At 44.7% G+C, this 19717-nt stretch overlaps 1 protein-coding gene across 1 annotated transcript; it reads left to right on the top strand.

Moving 5' to 3' along the window:
• Positions 1 to 3543: 3543 nt before the first annotated feature.
• GPR6 (G protein-coupled receptor 6) lies at positions 3544 to 5263 on the top strand. The gene has a single exon (XM_004940310.5). The coding sequence runs from the start codon at positions 3832 to 3834 to the stop codon at positions 4816 to 4818; it is 987 nt and encodes a 328-aa protein (XP_004940367.1). The 5' UTR covers positions 3544 to 3831; the 3' UTR covers positions 4819 to 5263.
• Positions 5264 to 19717: the final 14454 nt, after the last annotated feature.

Below are 19717 nucleotides of genomic sequence, written 5' to 3'. Positions count from 1 at the left end.
GCCAGCTGTATAGAAAGCTCTGAAATGTCAGCACTGGTTAGTTTACCATCTGTGTTATCACCACTCTCTCTTCCCCTCTTCCCTCTTTTATTTTAAGGTTTCTTTATGTTGCCAGAAGAAAAATGACTCCTAAATATTTTCAGCATGTTATTGGAAAGATAAATTTTCAAAGGGCTTTTTTTGTTCTAACTCATGCTATGTAAAGCACGTTTAATAATACCTAACATTTAGTCAGCCTACTTATTAATCATTAAAAGGATATCAGCTATCAAAATAATCCATAGTTAACTGAAATTAAGTAATCACATATTAAAATTACACTGCAATATTGCTCAGCTTTAAGAACAGATGGAAGAATTCAAGCAAAGATTTTTAGGCCATTTATTTCAGCAACTTTGTAATTTTAATTCTGTTAAATTTTCAGAAAATTTCTTAAGATAAATCTTTCATTATATTATACATTCTGTATAGGCGCGTACTGTCAAAATACAGCTTTTTTTTTTTAGATTCTCCCATGACATATGTGGATCCAGTCACAGAGAGGAAGCCAGGATGAAAACACCTTGATAATAATGTGAGACATTTAGCTTCTCTCTCCACTTCCCTTGATGTTGACATATTAAATGAATGCAACTGCAGGAAAAAAACAGGTGGAGAATCTCATTTATACCCCACATGTACTCACCCTCCTTTTGTCTACAGGATAACCTTAGGGTGTAAGGAAATGTTTTGTTTCTGTACTTTTTCTATAGACCAACTCTTATTCTGAATGACTGCCTACTGCAATTTAATATTATTAGGTTTTCAGTAATGAAATGCACTTGGCTCAAAACCTGGATATTTTATGACAGCTTCACCTACTTTTTGAATCCCCCTCTTACTACAAACAATTAAAATTAAGACCACATCAGAGGCTCACTTACTGATGAGTGATCTTGGAATGACTGATGCAAGAAGCTGCGCTAGGAAAATAAAAGAACTTTAGCAATAGTTCTGGAAACATAATTCCTGGAGAAATGTAACCATTTATTTAAATAGGAGTTGGTCAATATTCGACCCCACTGACACTTGGTTCTGTGAAGAACTTGGCTGGGGAAGGTGCCAAGCAGTGCTCACAAAGTGCAGCGCATAAGAACATGACACAGGCTGTAAAAACATCCTCCTCTTGAAAGGGTTAAAATCCAGAGGAATACATGGAGTTGAGGAGCCTGATGAACTCAGAATATCCTCAGCCTCCTCTTCTCTGGGCCAAACAAACCAAGGGACCTCAGCCTCTCCTCACACATTTTGCTCTTCCCCATCTTCACAGACCTCCTTTACACTCTCACAATTTTATAACATACAGACTACTACAGAAAGTATCTGTCACACATCTGTTTCCCAGAAGTAATTTGTTCAAAGATTTGTCAAATCACCTACAACCAAGAAGTTTCACACCACATTTCATTACTGAAAAGTAGATGAGTTACATGTTTCTCTCTTCATTTTATAAATGCCACAAAATGCTACAGATCTTGCTGTTTTGTTTTGGAACCTGCCTGGTTCATATTTGCAAACCTACTTGCTAAGTTTGAATGGTATGTTTTAAAATCCACATGGAAATTTGTTTGGAGTAATTTACTCTGTTGTAGTCATTTTAATTCATGTTGCAATAAGCCATCTCTGTCTGGGAGCTAGACTGAAGGACTTCCTCTGAGCAATTCCAAATTTGTACTCTACCTCAGATGTTACTTTGCCTCCTGTCATTCTCCTCTGTAGCATCCATTACTGCAGTAGTATGCCGGTGTTCTCAGTCTTAGTTTCAGTTCAAGCTGATGTTGACATAAGCATCTTGTCCTCTGCATGGCAAAAGGAATAAGGTAACACTGTATTTTCTGTACTATAGTGGGGGTACATGACTAACTGCTTTAGCCATGCAGATGTGCAAATCTGTATTAAACCTTTTGGCAGCCAGTTTGCTGCAGCTATAAATGATACTGTAACACTTGCTTAGGCATGGTAGAATGTGTGGGGCACTACACAGGCAGAAGGGCTGTGTGCACAGTTTGTATTAAAGAAAATTCCAACTACCCAAAAGGAAAAATAGTATTAATAGTAAGGGTGAAGCCCTGGCACATGTTGCCTGGAGAGGCTGCCCAATCTTCCTCAAAGATATTCAGATTTGACCGAATGAAACTCTTAAAGATAGCACAGACCAGACCTTTCTAAACTGAATTATCTGAGACTCTGCGTTTGAGAAATCCTTGGAAGCAATGCCTTGGTTTGTCTGCAGAAATACAAAGTGTCCACAGGTTGTCTCGATAATAGTATTTATCCTTCAGAATGCAGATCAGTACTGGATGTAATGAAAACTGACATTCTAATTCCCTTGAAAAGTGTTCGCCTTTAATGTGGCAAGGCCTGTGTGCCTTATTCATTTGGACTGTCAAAGACAGTAAGCACATCTTCTAATGAATTTTTCAAAATCGTGTCTAAATGGTTTGCATGGTGTTCCAATAACCAAGATGTAATTGTATTTCCACATTCTTCTGGCTAGTAGGTATAGGACATGTTCTTCCAGACCTGGGTACCTTTCAGTTTGCTCCCTTGATAACAAAAAAGGCCACTCTGTCACAGACGTGCACTGTCTGCTGTGTGTGTTTGCTATTGGCTGTGGTAGTGCATGGCGTGGAGTAGTTTCTCTTGGTTTTGTCTATTAAGATGCTTCAGAGAGGGTACCTTGGAAAGTAGTACAAATGCTTGTGCCGGTAAAGAGACTGTTAGCTTTGGGGTAGGTGTTCTCGTGCACAGCAGTTTTGAGTACTATTCTTAAACATTTATATTCAGCAGCACACAAAACTCACAGCCAGGTTCACAGCCAGTATAGTAAGTGCTGCACAGAAGTAAAACTCACCGTATTCTTCCTATAAACGCACTGCAGCTAGTTTTCGAAGCAGAGAACTGTCTTGACAAAGAAGTAGAGGGAAATGAAAGAGAGGAGGAACACTGCTCCTCCTGAGCAAGCCGCAACAGCAAGCGTTCATTCCTGTGCTTCCACAGCCCCAGTCCAGCTCTGTGCCGAACCTTTCAGAGTGTGGGGCTGAGAGCCCTCATACACAAGAGCTGTGAAAAACGAGGTGCAAGGAAAACGTGAGGGGACACCAGGAGGACCTCACTGATGCTTGAGGGGTTGTTCAGCAGCCTCTGTACATTCATGAGAGGTGCTTAAACGCGTCTCTTTTTTCACTGCGACAGTGAAGAACCTCTGACCCAGGGCTGCACGCTGAAGCCCTCGCCGCCTCTTCCCCCGCACTCTCGCCGCGCGGGGCCCGCTCTCAGCACGGCGGCATCGCGCGGGTCCGACTCCCTGCCCTCCCCGTTAGCGCCCGCCACCCCCGACGAAGGGCCCGCGCTCCCCGCCCCGCCTCCCTCCGAGCCGCTCCCGCCCCCGGCAGCGGTTGCCCCCGCCCCTTCAGGAGCCGGCGGCGGACCGGTGGCGAGCGCCCTGCCCCCGGCGGCGGGCCGCCATTTACGTCAGCCCCTCGCTGCCCGGCCCGCCCCGTCGGCCGCCCGCTCCCGCCAAAGCCGCTGCCGAAGCCGCAGCGAGCGGGAGCGCGGGGATCGGCGGCGGCCGGGACGGCGGGGAAACTTCGGGCGGCGCAGCAGTGCACGGGCAGAGCTGCACGGCACCGCGGGCTGCGGCGTTCAGCACCGCGGACAGAGCGCTTCAGCACCACGGGCAGAGGTGGTCGGAACCACGGACAGGGCGGCGGCCCCGCCCGGCATGCGCGCCCCGCGCCCCGCCGCGCCTCCGCTCACAACTCCTGCCCTGCACTGGCGGTCCCGGCGGCGATGGAGCCAACGGCGGTCCTGAACGAGAGCTCGGCTGCGGTCCCCTGGCTGCCCGCCCGCGCCGGCAACGCCTCGCTGGAGCTGGCGTCGCGGCCCCCCGCGCCCACCGCCATCAACCCCTGGGACGTGATGCTGTGCGTCTCCGGCACTGCCATCGCCTGCGAGAACGCCATCGTGGTGGCCATCATCTGCTACTCGCCCACCCTGCGCACCCCCATGTTTGTGCTCATCGGGAGTCTGGCCACGGCCGACCTGCTGGCCGGGCTCGGCCTCATCCTCAACTTTGTTTTCCAGTACGTGATCCGTTCCGAGACGGTCAGCCTCCTCACCGTGGGATTCCTCGTTGCCTCCTTCGCCGCCTCCGTGAGTAGCTTGCTGGCCATCACGGTCGACCGTTACCTATCCCTCTACAATGCTCTCACCTACTACTCAGAGAGGACGGTGCTGTGCATCCACACTATGCTGGTGTGCACGTGGGGGGTCTCCCTCTGCTTGGGGCTGCTACCGGTCCTGGGCTGGAACTGCCTCCATGACCGCGCTGCCTGCAGCGTTGTCAGACCCTTGACCAAGAGCAACGTGACTCTGCTGTCTGCCTCTTTCTTTCTCATTTTTATCATCATGCTCCATCTCTACATTGAAATCTGTAAAATAGTTTGCAGACATGCCCATCAGATAGCTCTCCAGCAACATTTTCTGACTGCATCACACTATGTTGCTACCAAAAAGGGAGTGTCTACTCTTGCTATAATTCTGGGGACTTTTGGAGCAAGCTGGCTACCTTTTGCCATCTACTGTGTGGTTGGGGATCCCGACTACCCTTCTGTGTACACTTACGCCACGCTTCTACCTGCTACCTACAACTCCATGATCAATCCTATTATTTACGCCTACAGAAACCAAGAAATTCAGAGGTCCATGTGGGTTCTCTTCTGTGGCTGCTTTCAGTCTAAAGTGTCCTTTCGCTCCCGGTCCCCTAGTGATGTCTGAGTGACTTTTCTTTTTGTAGTACTGCACCAAGTGACAATCCACTTAGCGAATTATTACAGTGCCTGTTATAAACTTCAAACTCTGTCGTGAAGTCATTGAAAACATGCTTAAATATTAGCACTTTATACATGTTTGTATCTTTGAAAGTGTTCAGGGTATAAACTTTTCAGTTCTGTGAAAAAAAAGTGGTTGTACATAAATTTGCACATCACATTTGTAAAGTGAAGATGTTCTGATACTGCTTAATTATAGCACCTTATTTCTAGCTGCTGATCTGCCAAAACAGTGTTGCCTTTCTGAAGGGCAGAGAGAAAGAAAGTTGGTTTTTATGTTCTATTTGTACTTGTGTATGTGTTGGGGGGAGGGAATGTATGTGTGAACGTGTGCAATACCTTGCTGCATAATATTGATAAATTATAACATTTTGTACACAAATAAAAACATTTAAGATGTAAAAAAAAAAAAATTGTGTGTTCATATGATTTAAGAAATAAGTGAGATGGAAATTTTTCCAGGTAAGCAAAGTTCCTTTGTTTACTTTTGAAAGCTTGCCATGTAATTCCACTTAAAGAGATCATCATTTACTATGGAGATGAAATCCTGTACCAAGAAAGGAACCTTTCTGCTTGCTTGTTTGTTTGCTCTCTTCTTCTCTCTGGTAAAGAAAAAGCAAAGAAGAGAACAAACTCCCTTTTATTCTCTACTGAAAAAGTAACAAAAGACCCAGGCAAGTAGGCTACTAATCACAATTATTCTCCACGCTTCCTGTAGGATTCATTTTCAATTTATAACCTAGCCATTTATGATGATGTTATATTTAAAAGTTATTAAACAGTGGGGGGAAATCAAACTCAAAGCTGTGCTCTTTTTACAGTCTAACATTATGGGGTAAAAAAGAAAAAAAGGAAAAAAAGAAAAAAAAGTCTCCTTTCCTAAAAGCCTGTATAACGCCATAATAAATTGACTTTCATTATCATCTGCAGTTCTGTGGGTAATATGAATTGTTCCTCCCCCTCCTTTTTTTGACTGTGCACTGCAAAAAAATCATTTAAGTGCATCTTTGCTGTCTCCCTGTCTCAGAGCAGTACACAGTTTTCAGATAATCCCATAGCTAGCGGCTTCAAAGAGTCCATCAGAGGTCAATACTGTTCAGAGTTTGGAAAACATTTCTTCACTCAGGTTCAAATTCAAATTCACAGGCAACAGATTTGTTTGAAGCAGCAAGATGTGCAGCATATTTCAAAAGCAATATTATTTCTTATTTATTTATAGTTACATTACATTTCCCATTATGGCTATGTGATATCTTGTCACTCTCATTTCAATTTGTATTTAAGATTAATCTAATGTGCATGGTGCTATATAGAGAGTTTGGGCCAGCGTGTTTCCCAGCTTATGAGTGGCAACACATCAAGCACCTCCCTGTTGGAGCAGTCAGCACAACAGAAAGGCTGTGAATGAGTAATACTGTACTTCTGTGAAAACAGATATGATGAGATAATTAAAATTTAACAGAGAATACGAAGACATTTAATTTTAGGTGTGATCTCATTGGAAAACCATATTCCAGACTCAGGTATCTCCATTATTTTTATCAGTTCAAATAATCACAAATGTGACATTGTAACTGATGAACACATTTAGGAACATTCAGGCATCAGGAGAGACATGGACTTGTTAAAAGCAACTAGAGGAGGGCCAAAAAATGTTCAAAGAGATGGAAAACCTCCCCTATGAGGACAGGCTGAGAGAGCTGGGGCTGTTCAGCATGGAGAAGAGAAGGCTCTGGAGAGACCTGGTAGCGGCCTTTCAGTATCTAAAAGGGGGCTATAAGAAAGAAGCGGACAGAGTTTAGCAGGATTTGCTGTGGTAGGCCAAGGGAAATGGCAGACAAGGGAAATGATTTCAAACTAAAAAAAAAAAAAGAAAAAAAAAAAAAAAGAGGTGCTTTAGATTGGATATAAGAGAAGAATTTTATGAGAAGTGTAATGAAGCACTGGAACAAGCTGCCCAGGGAGGTGGCAGATGCCCCATCCTTGGGAGACGTTCAAGGTCAGGCTGGACGGGACTCTGTGCGCCCCAAGATCTGTGCACCCTGTAGGTTTTCCTTCTCACTGCAGGGGAGTTGGGCTAGGTGGCCTTTAAAGGTCCCTTCCAACTCAAATGATTCTGCAATTCTACAATTCTGCAATTGTTCATCAGGGCATCCTTGCAGTGTTGTTACAGATGTGACATAAAACAGATCTTATGACGGGCCCAAATGCTGATCAGATTAAGAATTGTAAAGTTGTTAGTGAGAAACAATAGCTTTCCCCTCTTTTCAGCTGTCAAAAGCAACAAAACCCCAGAATTTTTCATCTCATACATCTGAATTACTGAGTGAAACAAAGCAAAGACTGCTTCTAGCCCTGCAGCAAAGTGTCACAAAACATGTCTGAATAATTTTCCCTCTGCAAAATCAGGGTAACTGTGACTAAACTGTGGACTGGAAGCATCCACTGGCATGTGCAATGCGCTACATTGGCAACTTGACTAAACGGTGATGGTGGAGAACACTTGAGTCTTCATCCTGTCCCTGCTCTAGCAACTTCTATAGACTTGGCCCAAGACACTCTACCATTGGTGTTAACTGCTGAGAGATAAAACCAACAAATGCTTTGGACTAGTGAAATCTGATAAGAATTTCTGGTAAAACTGGAACGCTCACCATCTCCTAGGCTTTAGTTTCATAAGCCTTTCTCACAAAAGAAAAAGCTACTGAAGGAAACTTCTCATGTCTACTTCCAAGCACTAAAGTTAAAATAAGATAAAATCTGCTGGAGAAAAGCAGTAATGCCCATCTCCCTCCATTGACTTTACCAGGAACTTGCTTCTACCACAAGTCCATTAAACAGCTACAACTCATGTAAAAATAAGTTATAGAAATCTTAGATTTCTACTTTGGCAATAAATGACTTAATCCAGAACTTGAAAGCTTATATGATTTTCCACTGTTTCGCACAACATACACTGGCTTTGATTTGATTTTAAATACATGACCATACTTTCATATTAGCTCTCCTCCCAATGATTTATTCTACCTACAAAATAAAGTTGAATAACTCCTGTTGAAAACACAATAATTTCAAGGTATTTTCCTGAGAATTCCTCCCCTCTACTAGGAAGCAAATTTGTTTTCAGCAAGGTTATCCATTCATTTTATTGGGACAATACAAATGTTCTTCTTTTCTACATACTCTCTTCAGAAAGCTTTTGCTGTCTCATAATTTCTGAGAAAGGCTAATGCAAAAGGGGAGAGGGTATTTTGTTGGGTATTGGTTATCCTTGAGAGTGGTATTGACATCAACCTTGTTGCAGTAAAAACAGCCTTTCATTTCCAAAGACAGTGCTAACCCGTATGGGTAACTGAGCAGAATAAGAGAAAGTAGACTACATGATCTGTCTCCCCGTGCAACATCTCACTTTAGAAAAAGAGGAGCTGCAGCTCCTGGTAGTATCCACAATTCTCGATAGGGCAAGCGAGAGAGTTGTGTGTAGCATGACACCTGTATTTTCATTGCTGAGTTTTTTACTGAAAACAAAAACAACAACAACAACAACAAATGAAACAACAGACATTTATTTGAGAAAATGGTATTACATTTGCATTATCTGCATCGACAGACTCTCATGTTGTCAGACCAATGACACTCTAATTTGCTCATAAAATGAGTCTTGGAAGACAAAAATGAGAATTCCTGGAATCCCCATTGCCAGTACACTGCAAGACATATCCCCTCAATCCTCACACAGACCTAACATGGAATCGGCTGCCCTTCTGCTGTCACTGCCTGTAATGCTGCTCAGGACAATCACGTACTGTGTGTCTGATCTTGTATTTCCACAAGTCAATGGGCAATTTTGTCTACATAAGGGCTGCACAATTGCAGCAGTAATTGCTGTTACCACCAGCGAGCACAGATCTTTCCTTGTACTTGTGGGCCCATGTGCTTACTGTTATTCACATTCTCAATTCAATGGTATTATCTTCCAGAGGAGAAAATGTATGCTGAGTTAGGTACAAAGCTCACCATTCGGTAATGATATATGATGTGCAGTCTTAGCTGGAAAAGGAAATGAAATTTTCAACTTTGGTACCTTTAAAAACTCCTTCATTGTCTTATTCTGAGGTAGATAACATCAACATCCGTCAGAAAGTTACAAGTTTGCACTCACTGAAACTGTGTTTCTATCTATTGCAAATGAGCCAAGATAATCATAGAATAATGACAGTATCATAATGACAGCCTCTCACTGAAAATCATACAATTTTGAGACAGGAAGTCCTCAGCCTCAGCTCCAATTTTCATTAAAAGCCAATAGTTTATTACTAAACTTGAAAATAATATGAGACTTACAGTGTCTCTAAAGGCCAGATTCTGGCAATTTTACATATGTGAAGTGTCTCTCTCTGTGCTCAGCTCCATAATTTTGGTGGGAGTAATTGCAGAGAGCAGCACAGCTTTAGTGAGCAGGAGCTGGTCTGGAGCTGGTCTGAAAGCAGCATACAGCACTTGGTTTCCTGTAGGGTTTTTTTGCTGCAATCAGTAGTATAACACCACTGCAAATGGAATGAGAACGACTCTGCAGGCTGCTGTGTATGAATCACAGTATATTAAAAAAACAGCAGGATTCAAAATCACAGGTCAAACAAAACCCCTTTTTTAGCTAACCAAACAAAATGACAAAACACTTTTAAACCTGAAAACTGAGTATGTGCATATTTTTATGAATGTAATGAACCACGGGTACTAAATAACGCACAGCGAGGTAATAGAAGTTCTCATCTCCATTCTGCTGCAGTAATTTTTTAAGGATTTCTTTTTTAATGAACTACAAATAATTTCTGATAGTGCAGCTGCTTCTAAGCTCTTCAGCCATCTTTCTTGACATTCACTTTAAAAGGAAAAGACAAGGAGAAGAACCACTACATTTTCTCCGTCCTGCTGCTTCACGACAGGGTCGTGCACACTGGAGGGAAAGCAGCAACTGAGCAGCTGTGTTTCAGCTCTGCTGGGATGCTGAGAACATCTGGAACTCACCACTGGGTGTAAATTTCTTCACTGTGGGGCTGATGCTGTGGGGAACACTGGGCTGTGAGTGTCTCTGCACTGCAGGTTCCTCATTGGGGTGGCATGAGTAGGCACTTCCCTGGTGCTGTGGTTTAACCCAGCAGGTGGCTCAGCACCACACAGTCGTTTCGTTCACTCCCCCCCTTCCCAATGGAATAGGGGAGAAAACTGGAAAAAAAGAAACCCACAGTAGTATTTGTGGGTTGATATAAAACTATTTACTAAGATAGAGAAAAGGAAAATAATAACAGTTATGACTATGTCTATATATATATATAAATGTACATAACAAGTCATGCACATGCTATTGCTTGCTACCCACCAACCAATGCCCAGCTACCCCCCCCAAGCAGCAGAAGAGAACAGTGAATTCTCATCCCCTTCAAAATTCCTTCTGCATGATGTGCAATATCCCCTTCACCAGTCTAAGTCAGCTGTCCTAATTCTGTTCACTCCCACATCCTTCAGCTCTTTTCTGTGAATGGCAATGGCTCTGTACAACACTGCTTAGCAGCAGCTATAAATATCAGTGTGTTATCAACATTGCTTTCCTCCTAGAACCAAAAAAAAAAAAAAAAAAGAAAAAAGAAAAGAAAAGAAGTACCATAATACCAGCCACTTTGAGGAAAACAATTCCATCCCAGCTGAAACTAAGACATCTGGGAGCTGCTAGGGCAAGGATAGCTGGAAGCATGGGAGTCAGCTCTTGGATTCCTGTCAGCTGTTCCACAGTGCCACACGAAGCTCCCCTGGGTAGCAAACCAGCTCACATTCCAGTGCCCTCCTTGTGTTTAACCTCTTTCCTCTGAACATACATGGAAAACACTCCCCAGGGGAAGTTGCATTTACTAAGGGCAGTAACCCTGCATCAGAATTACCAAGCTGCTACCAATAGTGCCTGGGGAGCTGTAAGCACTGAGCCAGCTGTGTCTGCTGGCCCATGTCAACAGCTCTGCTGCAAAAACACAGAAAGAGGAGGGAGCCACGGCCTTGGTGTGGTCTGTGTATGATGAGTCCACACCAAAGGCTGCTGGCTAAGGTACTTTTTTTCCTGCAGATTAACACCTTTTATTCTTTCTACTTTGATGGTGTCATAATATAAGTGGTCGGAGAAAGAGAGAAATAGAAAAGAACATGCTTATGTCCTCATTAGGTGGAGAGAGCAGTGGCTCAAGGTATCCCATACTACAGAACGGAAACAACAGCTAGATATGGTGTACCCTTCTAGCAATGTTCTTGTGCTGCACAAAGGAAGCCAAAAGCATTTCTTCATTGTAGAATCATGCTATGGTTATCTTAGACACCTTGTGTCGACAGCTGCAACTGTAGACAGATTCCTTGAGCTGCCCAACTTAATGTATAGACCTGTGAAGGAATAACACATAGTCAAGATACACCTTTCACCCTGCTTCTGAGTGCAATTAATTTATTATTCACAAGGCCAGGCTTGGTAATCACCTGTAGGACTTTTCCAACAGCATGATGTGCCCCTTCTACTCCTCCTACCTCTCTGCTCCCCATGGCACAAAGCGTGGGGCAGAACGGGGTTGTTACCTACCACAATCCATGGTCCTTTCACATCTCCTTCAGGAATGGATATTTCCCTTTTGTTTTTGAACAAAGGAAACACAGGCTCTGTGTTTCTATGATACATATTTGGGCCCCTGGCAGGAATATTCCACACTCAATCATGGTGCATTGAACTTATAGAAAAGACCCAAACCATTAAAATAAAGAAACAGTAATTCTAATGTTCCAATACTATACAAACCAAGAGATGTTGTTGGTGTCTTGGTTACATCCTATTCATATTTGTTAGTTTTTCCACGTCTTTCCACGTGCTTTCTGCCATCCACACCAACAGATTGCTCCCATACTGCTTGATATGATCTGAGCTATAGTTCTCATCTACATTTCCAGAAAGCTGCATTTTGTAATGGATATTTCTGTTACTGGAGCATTTCCTGGGGGTGCTTTTCCCTGCAGAAGTGTTATCCAGAATGAGCTTCCTTTTGATCTCACTCACAGCTGTGCAAGTGTTCATAATCTGGCTGACGGTCAAGTCAGGAAAATACCTGGGAAAACATCTGCCAATATTTGCATGCACTTTGCTTCACAGCTTTTGCCTGTTGCTAATGCACATAAGTATTAGTAGATGTGTTGAGTGGAAACAGTAAATTTGAGCGAGTATTACAGGAACATTTTCTGAGTTGAGCTCTATCTCTTGATAGAGATATCTCTTGATAGCTAGGTTGTATCCCTGTATTTATTCATAAACATGTAAATAGGAGTTATGGTTATGTAATCAAGAAAAAGGAACAGTGCTGTGTGAGTTGAGTTCCTGATTCTGAACATATCTGCATGCTTACCTTTACTCAGAAGGGAAAGAGGGTTATTTGTTTCCCATTTTTATTACGTGAAATCTGCAGGATGGCAGCCCCGAGGGCCAGATTTATAAAGATGAATCTGTGCATAAAAGTGAGAATCAGATACTTAGGATCAGAATTAAAATAAGAATTTAAGCATCTATATTCCTAAATGTGGTCTCCTCAGAAATCTTGCTTACTGGCCACAAGTACCAAAGTGATGGTTTGCTTCACGCTTTTATCCTCAGAGCACTTAGAGCCAGGCAGCAGCCTGCAGGCTGCCCCTCTGGTGGGGGCGAGGGTCGCTGGCAGCAGCCTGGGCCCAATCAGGAGGTAAAGCAGCTCCAGGGGAAGAAAGGAAAAATCATAACTGAGTGAATATTTTCCTGCTCTCTCTTTTCTTGCCACTCACTCTCTACCCCCAGGCTGTTTTAATACAGAGTTTGTTCCTGGGAAGGAATGTATCCAAGCGGTCTGCTTGTTGCTTGGTTGCTTGTTGGTGAGTTGTAAGATTGAGGTTCTTCAGGGCAAGTTTGGAAAAAAACTCTTGAAAGTAAGCTTGAAACTTCTGTCATTCTTGAGATATGGCATATTTTGTATGGATCTATATTCTCATTCTCACTGACAAGGTAATGTCATGCAGATTAATAATTACATTTAAAACTGAGGCAGAAGGAGAGACTCTGGAAGCATTCTCCAAAATGAAGATTGTTTGAATAAAGGTTGAATCTTCTATAAAATGTAATTAGAATCATGACACACTTTGAATGATTGATTTTTTCTAATCATCACCTTCAGTGACACGTTATCCTTTGCGTCACAGTGAGATGTGATTTTATACCTGCAGGCAGATATAATTTGTCACTTCTAGTTGGTGTTGCTTTTTATAGAAAGAAGTGCATCTAGGTAATATTAAGGTGTTGTCAAAAGAAGTTTCTTCTGTTGGAAATTGAAGACAAGTGTAACAGTAAATCCACAGACAGCTCTCCTTTTCAATAGCAATCTCTGAATTTTGACACCGTGCTAATTCTTCTTTATTTGTAGGAAGTTAGATTTTCCTGAAGTACTTATGATTTCTCCAAACAGTGGAGTATTTTGTCTTAAATGCACTTGCGCAGTGGCAAATAAGGAAAATGGGAGACAAATAACTTTGGGTTTCAACCTTTCCATACGTTCAGTGTTCTATAAATGGCACACAGAAAAGTTGATTGAATTAGGCTGCCAAAATAAACACATCAGAAAGACTTTTGCGGGGAGGACTTGGGGATTAAATGTGATTAGTGTGCCAAGCACAAGCCCAAGACTTTGAGCAGCCTCTCAGCTCGACGTAGCTCCTTCCCCCTGTGTCCTGATCTGCTCCTTACAGTCGCAGACAGTCTTCTGGGAGACAGGTATGTGCAGAGCAACCCATTGCATGAGGTCTCACTCATGATGCTTAAATAGAGGGTTGTAAGAGTAAATGGATGCTGCCTATTTGTGAACTAGAACAGCTAATTGCATTATTTTCAACTGAAATGGGACTGGAAAAATTAGCCAACTTGGTTCTGCAAGTTCTGTAGTACTGCAGGCTACCTCAGCTGAGAGATGTGTTTGTAGGAAATAAAGGCCTAGCAGTTCTGCAAAGCATAGCCACCCTCTCATCTTATTTAGGTGAATGCCCAGCTGTTCACTTGTGCACTGAGACTCACTCTTATGCTGGCAGCTATTGTGCCACCCAGAAAGTCTCCATTTTTCTTCTTTCAAAGGGCATTTTTAGAAACTAGGAAATGCTCTGGCTCTGCCTTCATAGTCATTACAACTGAGACCTTTTACCTAACTGTAGGATGCCTGTGGTATTGGTAAAAGCTTCCTAATAATGCACTTCCATCCTGCTGTTCTTGGTCTAAAATGGCCACTAAAATGGTCGGGAGCATGCCAAGCGTGTCTAATATCTGGTGTCAACGAAGCTCATTCATCATGCAGGAAGCAGAGGTGTCCTTATGCCAAACCACACCCTTTCCCTGCTTCTCTCAGTGGGGTTTCACTTGTGAGGAGCTGTGAGGATGTCGCCTCACAGGGGACTGTTCCCCTTAACACTTCTGTTCTACTTCTCCCTTTGCTGCACCTGGGAAGACTAGAAGAGGGTTGTGTGAGTCCATCTGGTAGAGATGCAAACAAAAAGGATGGAGTCTGTCATAACTGTAGCTTTCTTTGTCTCCTGCTTCTCCTTAGAAGAGTCTGTAAGATACTGGTGACATTTGTTGTCTGTCTGGAAAGCCCCTAGAGAGGAAAAGACACAATGGCAGGGATCTTTTATGGGTTATGTCCCTAAAATCTTGGGTTTTGCACTTTAGGCATAAACACAGATGAGTACCTCAGATGGATGCAGACTTACTCTGCCAGTGCTTACCTTTTCTCCACAGGGTACTTCTCCATGTTCACTCATGAGTGAAGGTGAATCACCCTCAGACAGTCCCCCTTTGTGGTCTGCAATTTTCTGTTTTTCTTAATCAGAAACAGAGACTGAGATATCCACACTTACCTCCATGACTGTCTTGCCCACAGGCAAAAGAAACATATTTTTAAATGGTCCAAGCCTGCTTTTACATCATCCTGCCCCCACTCCTTTCTCAAATACCCTATGACACTCAGACATTCTGTCCTGGCATCACCTCCGTTTGTTTCTACACAGAAGAAAAGTTGCTGCTCTTGCTTCCTCAGATTACTCCCTGGCGGCCTTGCCTTAATATCTATATATCCATAACCCTCCTTAAAGCCATCACAAGAATTTCTCAGATGTTCCAGCACTTCGAGCATCAATAAGCAGCAGGGCCACGGTCAACCTGCCCCATCCTCCGCCTCACCCCGTCAAGCTGCATGTCTCCAGAGTGAGAGACATCTCATTCATCACATAAACGTTGTTCTTCTTTCCACAAGCTCCTTTGTGCTGTAACCCTGTGGTTGCCATCTCTGACTTTTGAAAATGTTGCTTTGAAGAGCCATCACCAGCAGCCTTCCACAGCAAGTCACGAAAGTCTCCTGGGAGCAACACTGGAAGTTTGAGGGGAGCAACAGGTCGAGTAAATCCTTGAGGTCTCTTTCAGTGCTGCTTTCCTGGGTCACTGTTGCAGTCATTAACATACTTTACTGTTGCTCTGTATTTGCTCTGTGCAAATACAGAAATGGCAGGTGCTTAGATTTTACAGATACGACAATTCTTTGCTTCTGTAGAAACTTTGTGATTAGCTGTGTGTCAGGTACTGACTCTTTTCCAGCTCATACAGCATCTACACTCCAGAACAAAGTCCGTACATGCAGAATTGCCTGTGAATAAATACAAGGAGGGCTTTTTTTCCCGAAGCATTTCCTACAGAGTGTCATCATCCTCCTAATCAAACACTGAACTCTGAGTTTGTGTGTGTATACACAAGTATCTTTTCAAAGTTTTCTTTTGTTGGCCTACCTTGCATGCACTAGGCTGCAGCACTACCAATCATCCATCGCAGCAGGAGGGGCTCTGCCACATTTCCTATTAACGATTGCACCCAGATGAACTCCAGGCTGTCGCAGAGAAACCGAAGTCGCCTGAGGACAGCTGTGTCTGCAGCACTGCTACTTGGGCTTGAGGGCTTGCTGGGAGACACTGTGCAAAAAGAGTATGAAATGAACAGACTTTCTCCTTTAGCTAAAACTGGTTTTGGAAACTGGTGGCAAACAGGAAAAATATCTGAAGTGATTTCATAGAAACAAAGAATTGTAGAATCAGAGTCACAGAATCATAGAATTACAGAATGGCTTGGTTTGGAAGGGACCTGAAAGCCCACCCAGCCCCAAACCCTGCTGTGGGTAGGGCTGCCCCCCACCAGCTCAGGCTGCCCAGGGCCCCATCCAATCTGGCCTTGAGTGCCTCCAGGGATGTGGCACCCACAGCTTCTCTGGGCAGCCCATGCCAGAGCCTCACCGCCCTCTCAGCAAAGCATTTCCTCCCAGCATCCAACCTAAATCTCCCTGCAGGTGCTCTTTATTCCAAGCTATCTGTGACCAGTGGGAGGGTGACTGCTGCTGGGCTGAACACTTCCCACCCACACAGTGTAAGTGGTCACTTGCTGGGCAGGGACTGATACTGGCAAAACTATAAGGAAGTGGAAGGCAATCTCCTGGAGAAGATCAGGTCTGGTCACTGTACGTGCTCTATTCCAACCAGCATCACGTTGTAGAGGCTGCAAATTGAATCAGGAATGATGTGGATAAACAAATGGGGTCAAATTCTAGTCCGTGTTATTAGGACACCCCCATTAACTTTAATCAATGGTAATTGTAATGTAATGGTGTCTGGCAGCAGAATTAAGGTGGGTGTGCATGTGTGTATCTGCAGAAGTCAGCATCTGTAACCTCAGAAGACCGAGTTTGTGGCTCTGAGAGAGGTCAGGGTATGAGGGATTTTAAGAGATCATCTGAGTCTCTTTCTGCTCAGGTCATTCGGGAAACCTATGAGACCCAACAAAGAATAATGCCACCTTTCTGAGAGACTGCAGAAATGCTTTGCTATGAGAAAACCGGAGTAAAAGAGAGAAGGTCGATCCCCTAAATTGGCAAACAACTCAACTAGTTTCTACAGGTGGTACATACAGAGCCAATAAGCAAATCAATATGTAATAATGTAGCAGGTAACAAGCTGATGAGTGAGAAGCTGAGCGCGTTCGTACGGGATGGATCACATCAGGCAAAATCAATAGTTGCTTTTGTCAAAGCTATAAGCTTGATGAAGACAAGTTGGCATTTATCTAAATTATAAGAACTTTGGACAAAGAAAAATCTGCAGGGAGGCAATCCGTTTAGATGTTCATGCTACCGAGTTCAAATTAGACAAACAAAACCCAAATATTCCATTCTCTGGAGCTTCTGAGGGGTACAGTACAGGATGCATTTTAGTAAGTACGATGGACCAGATGCTGTCTAATACCTATGGAGCTGTGCAAGAAAAGGAACTGCAAGACCTCCTTTACTTTATACTGCTGCACTAGTGAATGGATTTCTTTAGCCTTACAGGCTTGCACTGCCTTGTGTTTGCTAGAGTACATAGATGTTCAGGCACTGAGGATAAGATATTCAGGCTCTTACAGGAGGAGCCGATCACCCCACGCAGAAACTGCACTCATTCACTATCCTAAATATCTGTAGAGTGCAAGGATGTCTGTGGTAGCAGAACAATTTCATTGAGACGAGTGTAACTTGGATTTGCCTCTCCAAGCACATGTGAGCTCCATCCTATGGACAAAATGTGCAAAGCAACGCAAGAACTGAAGGGAGAAAGGAAAGGCGGAAAGATGGAAGGCTCCTTTGGCAGCAGGAACACATGAGGGTGTTCATAGTGTTGCCAGTCCGTGGGACAGACAGGCAGGGGATGGCAGTGAGGGCCCACAAAGAGGCTGTGGGAACACAGAACTGCTTCTGCCTGGTGTGGCTTTTCCTTGAGGAGAAGGAGAGGGAGATTCTCACAGAATTTTCTTACTGTACTGCTAAGAATATTCTTTTTAGGAAGGTATGTGACACAGTTATGCACAACATTAATGTCGCAATCCATGGGCAGCTGACAAAAAACAAAACAAAACCGCAATTTAACCAACATAACCAGTCTGATTTACTGAAGCCTGTAAAAGGATCACCTGTGCTCAAACAAGCTGAGGAAATCACAGGCACAGATGCCTCAATATCCGGTTGCTGATGAAGGTTCCACTGTTTACTAGAAGCAATTTATGATGTGGGTATTGGGTACTGAATTTAATGGGAACCAGAGATGCCCCCCAGAGGCTGTGGCATGGGGCCACACAGACTCTGCCAGTGAGGAGGGGACGTGGCTGCAGTGGCTGGCGTGGAGCCCACACCCTGCCCCAGCTGCGGCCCTGACCTGCCCTCACTCGGCCTGCAGGAAGCAGGGTGGGCAGGAGCCCATCAAGTGGTACCGTGAGAGACTCTGAAACGAGGGATTTGTTTGGACACCTGCACTGATGGTGTCCAAACCTTCGTAAAGAGCAATGCCTCTGCGAGCCCGCAGACCAGTGGCTCCCCCAGTCTGAGCCTGAGTGAGGTCTCAACATGGCTCCTGCCATCTGCCCGCTGCTTCCTTGGGGGGAAGCAACCACAGAGGGCCTGATCCCCTCCTGCTTCGCCTACACCTCATACGACAGACTCAGCTGCAATGGACAGAGCCCAGGGCTTCCCTGCTGTGCTCTTCTGTGTGTTCACCCAGAGGACTCTCAGGGGTTCGGTCCAAGCAGGTCCTTCGCACAACTAAAACACTGAAGTTGTTGAAACTGTATAAGGATGGTACCGACCCGCGAGGAATGCCACCTATAACACCCTGCATTTCTCATGCAGCTTTCCCACAAGTAAGAGCCCGTGCAGAACCACCACCGCCACGCAGAGGAGCAGCCTGATGCCAACACAGCGATCCGCACCTCTGGAAGCCCCCAGCGCGCTCCGGATACTGCCTGCGCATCAGCAGCGCGGCTGCTCGCAAACATCCCAGCATTCACGATATTCTTCAGACGGTATTTTTGGAAATATTGGGAAACCCCACGGGAAAACACCGCAGGAAACAGATGAGCCGCCCGGCGCGGCCTCAGTCCCGCCGCGGCCTCAATCCCGTCGCCTGCGGGGCGCTGCTGCCCCCTCCCGGCCCGGCCCGCAGCGCGCTGCCGCGGGGTCAGCCCTGACCGAAAGGCCGCAAACACGCCTGAGGCTGCGGGGCTGCCCGGGGGGTGCTGCAGAAAACATAAAGATGGGTGGAGATGTTTCAGGAAGGCTCGAGTGGCTGAGAAACCACTTGCTCCGCTCTCTGTCAAAGGTAGTTTACAGTTTGCGCTCCATCTTTTGAAGAGGACCCGCGTGAAATGAAGTGCAACGTGCTGCACCTTGGTGGGGGACAATCCCAGACACAAGTACAGATTTGGAATTCGCTTAAGAATAGCCCTGAGGACAAGGACCTGGGGCTTGTGATGTGCGAGAAGCTGGACGTGAGCCAACAGTGTGCGCTTGCAGCCTGGAAGGCCCAACTGCATCCTGAGCTGCATCACTAGAAGGGGGGGCCAGCAGGGAGAGGGAGGTGATCGTCCCCCTCTGCTCTGCCCTTGTGAGGCCACATCCAGAGTATTAAATCCAGGCCTAGGGGCTCCCAGCAAAAGAAGGACACAGGGCTGTTGGAGCAGGTCCAGAGGAGGGCCGCAAAGATGGTGGAAAGGCTGAAATACCTCTCCTATGAAGAAAGGTTGAGGGAGTTGTGCTTAACTTGCAGGCCGTCTTTCCTCCCAGTACACACGCGAGCTCTTTTGAGGGTTTTTGTTCCAAGAGCCCTTCTATCTTATGCCAACTTCATTAGCTAGGTTCATGTGGTCACTAAACTGCTTGATACAGTATTACGCTCACAGCAGGAAATCGTTTGCT

This window comes from Gallus gallus, chromosome 3 (assembly GCF_016699485.2).
Source record: "Gallus gallus isolate bGalGal1 chromosome 3, bGalGal1.mat.broiler.GRCg7b, whole genome shotgun sequence".
NCBI classification, from domain to species: Eukaryota; Metazoa; Chordata; class Aves; order Galliformes; family Phasianidae; genus Gallus; species Gallus gallus.
Note: the sequence above shows the minus strand (reverse complement) of the source record. Positions and strands in the feature narration are given on the sequence as shown.

Excerpts from the sequence above, each read along its gene's own strand:
- GPR6 (XM_004940310.5), top strand. The coding sequence starts at position 3,832 with ATGGAGCCAACGGCGGTCCTGAACGAGAGCTCGGCTGCGGTCCCCTGG.